The following is a 6,395-nucleotide window of genomic DNA, read 5'->3' as shown; positions in this document are numbered from 1 at the left end:
GAATGGCGAATTAAAACCGGAGAACTTCATGTCTGGCTTCGATTATGTACCCGAACATTTTTGTGATGCAATCCTAACAGCTGCCGCTGTATCCAACGGTCAGCAACAGCACATGCAGCATCAAAAGGATCAGCAACATGCGGCACAACAACAGCAGCAGCAACAACAACAACAGCAACAGCAGCAAGATCATACGAATAATGATGGCGAAACAAATGATGCACCCGGTTCGTCTAATCACACCGACACGCATGGTGGTTCATTCCAGACTCCCGGCGTTAGCATGCAATCACATAACGGTGACCATGTCTCGGGTAGTAGCTCGTCACAGCAACACAATTCCATGCCACATCTGCAGGCGTTTCACGGTGGCTTGCATTCGCATTTGTTGCGTCGCCAGCAGCATGCTGCTGCTGCAATGCAGCGTGAATCTGCATTCGAGGAAAAACTCTTGCAATTTATGCAAGATGCCTTTCCAAAGAAAAGCAAAAAACGTAAGAATCGTGATCCGGATAAGCTGTTTTTACTTTCGCTCTACGAGGAGATTAAGCGTGTGCCCGAAGAGATTCGCCTTGATGTAAAGGGCGAACTCATACAGGTGCTAAAGAAATACCAGAAGAAGGCACCGGTTAAACAGGAAAAACCCCAGTCGCAAACACATACACAGTCAGCATCGTCGTCGTCGAGCAAGCAAAGCTCTTCTACGGCAAATGATAAAATACAATTAGCGCAACATACACAACTATCACATAGCATGTATCAGCTGCAGAAGAAATATGATAAGAATGAAAAGGAAGCCTCGCCGCAATCACAAGTCGAACGTGTCTCGGCATCGGCTGTTGCACTACATGCTCAACAACAATTGCCACACGCGCTATTCCAATTGCAAAAGAAGTATGACGAGGGTGCCGAGAAGGTACATCAACAGAATGAGCAACGCAAACATGTTGATGGTAACCACCAACAGCACAATAGTCATCAGCAGGCGCCGGCACCACCCACCAGTGAACAGCATTTGCATCATCCACAAATGGCACATGGCATTATGTTCCCATTGCCACAAATACGCAACGAGCAACCCACAGCACAACAGCATCATACACATAACCCACATCAGCAACAGCCGCAACATAACCCACACCAACAGCAGACGCAACAACATCATCCGCCCACCATATTTGGCACATCGGCCGCCTCCAGTGCCATGAGTACCGAGCGGCCAGCCATGGCGTATGAGAATGTCGGATGAATGCTGAGCCGCCTATGGGAAGCGGCATGCGAGGGCCGCATGCCGGTAACGACGACGTCGACGACAATGGCGGCGCTCGCATATGGGGAGACATGAAAGGGGAATGTTTACCCGACAAGTTCTACATGTACATATAATATCTACTAAACATACAATGCTAGTATACAATATTAAAAAAGAAAGAAAAAATATATATAATTAAAATAACTCGAAATCACTTATATAAATATGCATACATATAATACAATATAATTGTTAATATTTGTAATGAACGTTTTGCTGTATTTCTATTCTTTCAATTCATTTTAACGCGCCAATTCTGCCAATACAAGTACATACAGACATGCATAATTGTGATCGCAACTTCATTGATATGTTGAGGATTGTCGCATACGGCGCGGATGCAAAACAAATTAAAGGGATTTATCAATTGTGTTGTCAGGTGTGTTTCTGAATGCATTTAGCATTGTTAGATGCTTTTTGAAAAACAAGGAATAACAGGTCTATATATGACCTATTACTATGCAAAGTGTTTTGTAAATTATGCAAAAACATTCGAAGCCTAGGGGATGGGTTCACAGCTGGTAAATGGGATTGCTTTAGCACGAGTTATAATTAGTGACACAGTACATAGTGTGTAACTATGTGTATGTACTATGCAGGTAGATTAGCACATGTTTGTGTGCTTTTATTATTTGTATCACTCATTTTTATATGAAGGTGCAATTTTTTACGTAGTCATACTCTTACAAAATATGTACCGGTATATATGTAAATACTTACATATTTTTTTTATATTTTTACAAATAGAAAACCATAACCATAAAAATAGTAGTAAAACGCGGATACGAAAAAATTCCTATTGGCAATTTATTTTGTATAATATGCATGTAAACACCAGATGTAACTAGGTAAGTAATTATTGAAGGGGTCAAGGGCTTTTAGCTAAATGTAGTTGCGCTTGGATGCCTTCCACTTAGAAGTGATTCAAAAGAAATCCTACCGTTTTAAATATTTATACAGATGTATGTATGTATATAAACTGCGAAGAAAAAACATGTTTACTTTTGTTTAAACTTGTATTTAAGATACGTTAGAGTATTTATGAAAATTTTCTAGCTGAGTCAATACAAGTATTTTTTAAGAGAGGTTAAACGTTGCCTTAAAAATCTTTAACAAAAGCGACTTGGTGAAATTTAATAATAATTCCTTAAGAAAAATTTTAAAAATTCGGTATCAATTCTTTGTGGTTATCTGGAATTAAGTTGAATTAGTTAGAAATTTTAGAAGAATTTTGGGCAGAACTTGTTTTTTTTAACTATTTAATTAGAGAGAAGGAAAGGTTGCATTATACAATGAATATTTTCAGTTGTTTGTCTTATTTTATTTGTATTTATTTATGCCATTCTGTTTTTTTTTATTTAATTTGTATGGGTTAATTTTAATTTTGTAATAGATATTTCATATTTATTTAATTTGTTGATATTAATTGAATGAAACAAATTATCGCAGATTAACATACACACATACAGATAACAAATTGTATTATCGGTGAATGAATTAATAAATTTCGTAATTAATGGTTACCTTACATCGATGCCCTGAAAGGGCGGAGCTCATAAAATCACATTTGCATTTAAACAACATTTATATAGTAGAAATAAACAATAATTTGTACAGTTTTGTGCGAAAAGCTAGCAACACGAGGGTGCTCATCGACAAAAGCTAACTTTCTAATTAAGAATTGCAGTATATTTGTATGCAAATTTCTTTTTATTGGCGACGTAAATTGAATGTGGGCAGTGGAAAGCCGTTTTAGCAGCAATCAGCATCCAGGCGCATGAAAGCAACGCGCTTTGTTGCCTAAGCAAATATTGTGATGATAACTGTAATTATTTGCTTTGTCTTAACGTGACAAATTTCTAGCAGATTGTATTTTTTTAAGATTATATCGCAGGTACAAAAGCTATTTTTGTACAGTACTAATTGGATATTCGGAACAAAAAGTATTGTGGCAAAAAAAAGCTCCTCCGGGAGCTGTAAGGAGAAGATGGTACAATAGATCTCCCGGTCGCAGTGCATACTTAACCAATCTCTATCTATCTATCGTAGAGGAAGAGCGTCAGCTAAATCGAAAGCCTTGTACTACTCTGGCACAATTACGGTCTGAATACTGTAGCAATCGAAACGCCTCTATTCACCCAGACTTGATACCAACAAACTCTTCACATGCCCCTCAAACTCACTCAACTAACACCAGTCGAGACGAATTAGATTTGTCCATGCCAACATTTGATAATGATGTCTCTGGACTACTTTTATGAGCAGGGAGTAGAGGGAAGAGTTTTCCAATCAAGGAAAACTTTAACTTGTATAGACAAGAAACGGAATAATCTGGGCGTACTTATGACCAGACGCTACTCTCTCTAGTAAGGCGGCGCTTTAGGCTCGTTTCCTTGCCAACTATCATAACATCCATCTACTATGGGTACTAGGCCGCAAGGGAATAGAGGGATAGACTTAGCAACGAAAGGTTTCAGCGATCTAAACAGGGTTGGGTAAAAATTGGGTGGCACTATTACGGTCTGGAAACAGTAGTAAGTTAAACTCTTACTTATCCAGCCAAGACCCCGACGTACTCACAGCGTATGTATGCATATGAAAGTTCCGCTTACGACAGCAACTACTTCTGTATATGCTTTCTACCCAACTCAACTTACATTCTTCTCTGTTTTGACCGACCTCGTCACTTTTCCTGGGCCTGGTGTTAGTTGAGTTTGACGACAACTATTGAAGGATTAACCTAATTCTAGGGAGCGTTAAGTAGCCGCAAAAAAAAAATAACCAACCACAAACGAGTCAGCAGATGGACTAGCTAGGAAGGCGGCGGCCATAACTCCAATTGGGCCTGAGCTCTCGTGACACTGGGACCAAATAAATTCAAAGAAGAGCACAGAAAGAAGAGAAGATTAAAGAGTGGTCAGCACTGGCGACGCTCAACAGGACTACGCCAGACAAAGTGCTGACTTCAGGATATAGTACTTAGCTTAAAGAGATTCGAATTTTTAATCAATCTCTCGAAGTTGAATTGTTAAAGGCGTTCTTATAGGACACTACACAGACGGGAAGGCCATCTGCCTAAACTGGGTATCTGTTAAAACGACCTCAAAACATTGTTACATCTTCTGCTCGAATGTGACGCTATCTTCAGGTGACGTATGAGCAGCTTGGCTCAATGTGGCCTTAGTACGAGTTTATTTCCTTCCTATCTTCTAAAGCTATTTTGAACTAAGGATTTTAGCTATCAAAAAGGAGGCGGAGGTATAGAGTAGTAACCGAAAAAATGGGAGAATTAATCTCAAGAAGTTTGGAGCCATGACTGAATTATACGTTGGCCAGTTTGTGCACTTATTGTGGGTGTCTGGACATACTGGCGTCATTGGAAACGAAGAGGCAGACAAAATTGCCAAGGAAGGCGCTCATTTGGTGGCAGCAGAAAGACAGACTCTACAAAGAGGGGACACCTTCGACAAACGCACCAATAGCAGATGTGCCGATTTCACTACAAGCAATTGTGGGGAAGTCAAGAAAGGTGAGGGGTACCTAGAACTAAGTATCCAGATTATGATAACACGCACAAGAAGTTTATTATATCTGAGTAAGACGATAGGCTGTTAGTTGGCGATGTGGTAAGAAGACACTGTTTGAAAATGCGGATCGAATGAGTACATTGTGGAGCTTATACTCTGCGAATTTCCAGCCCTTAAAAGAGCTATGACTGCGCCTTTTGGAAGCAGGTTTTGCTGCTGGATCCAGGGGTCGTTGCTGTATTTTTGGTAGCACTAGAGACCATCTCTGAGAAGTAGGCAGCGTTTCCTAGCCGGCTCAACCAGCTGTCATAAAAATGCTACATAACTCTTGTATAGGTCCCGGGGCATAGGGACATTCCTGGCAATTGCAAAGCCGACGAGCTGGCAAGAAGAGGAACGAAAATACTCGAATCCAAATCTGCTCAAGACGCGGTCAAATCTCTAGTAGCCGGAAGACACAGATAAAAGACTGAACTCATCGAGAACGTAAATACCATAAAACTACCTGTGATACTACCAGGAAAATTTGGCTGAAAGTGTAGTCGGGGACAATCACTGAACACTGCCAGATGGGCACGCATAGAAAGAGGTTGGTATACCCAAGGAAGAGGTGGAGAGAAATAAACACCATCTCTGCCACTGTACCGTCATATTTAAGACGCGCCTGCAATTCTTGGACATGTACTTTTTGGATTGCTTTGCCGACCTGAATACAGCGAACTTTCTAAATCTTTTGTGTTATATGCATACTTAAGACGCATTCGGTCGTTAAATTTTCAAGGGAGGTAACGAAGCGAATGGTTTCCGCCGTTGCTACCACAACAAGCTTTTCTCAGTCTACGTACACTGCCGTGCTCTTGCGCTATGGCAGCCACTCTAACCTAACCTAACCTACCTAACCCACTCTCGTAAAAATATCCGTAAAAGGGCGTCATTTGGTAAGAACTATGTAGAAGTTTCAAATTGAATTATGCAGCATAGTTTCGAGAGCTAAAAAAATAATTTAAGTTGACGTTCTTGCCGTTTGTAGTTTCTTTTGACGAATTGTCACAGCTTTTGGTATCAAAACATCTAAAGGTACGTGCTTATGATTTTTTTTCTAACTTCCTCGCGAGCAAAGTTTTATTTGCATTTGCATACACAAGCATTTCAAAAGGATTATAAACACTTTTATTCCTTCTTTCACCTCTTATCTGTTACTTTTCTTATCATTCAAACAACATCACTTTGTTTACTAGAAATGTCTTTGTCTCAATGCAACCGCACACTCGACACGATTTTCACTGTTATTATCTTCCAAGTAAGCCCTAAATTCATATCGTAATTTACTCTCTGTGGCATAACACCTTGGCGTGCCGCAAGCATTGATGGATTAGGAGAAGCAGCAGCAGATAAACAAATTCAACAAATTCTCAGGTTGTGTGTGATAAGCGATCGTGCTGAAAAGAGCGTAAGAGATTGAGAGGATTGATGTGAGAACGCTAGGCGGAAGAGGCAGGTGGGCATGGCAGAAGGCACCTGCATGCGTACAAATGTACCCTGCAGTGAAAAGCCAA

General features: G+C 40.2%; 1 protein-coding gene across 1 annotated transcript in view; it reads left to right on the top strand.

Annotated features, from left to right (window-relative positions):
• Position 1: 1 nt before the first annotated feature.
• Positions 2-6,395, top strand: part of LOC118745286 (putative mediator of RNA polymerase II transcription subunit 12) — a gene marked incomplete at its 5' end in the record, with an annotated part of 9,092 nt that continues 2,698 nt past the window's right edge. Inside the window, one exon of the mRNA XM_036478811.1 lies at positions 2-1,282. Within this exon, the coding sequence (XP_036334704.1) occupies positions 2-1,249 (1,248 nt within the window). The remainder of the gene's footprint in view (positions 1,283-6,395) is intronic.

Source organism: Rhagoletis pomonella, unplaced genomic scaffold (assembly GCF_013731165.1).
Source record: "Rhagoletis pomonella isolate Grant_MI unplaced genomic scaffold, Rhpom_1.0 Rhpom_scaffold_00008, whole genome shotgun sequence".
Lineage (NCBI taxonomy): Eukaryota > Metazoa > Arthropoda > Insecta > Diptera > Tephritidae > Rhagoletis > Rhagoletis pomonella.
Note: the sequence above shows the minus strand (reverse complement) of the source record. Positions and strands in the feature narration are given on the sequence as shown.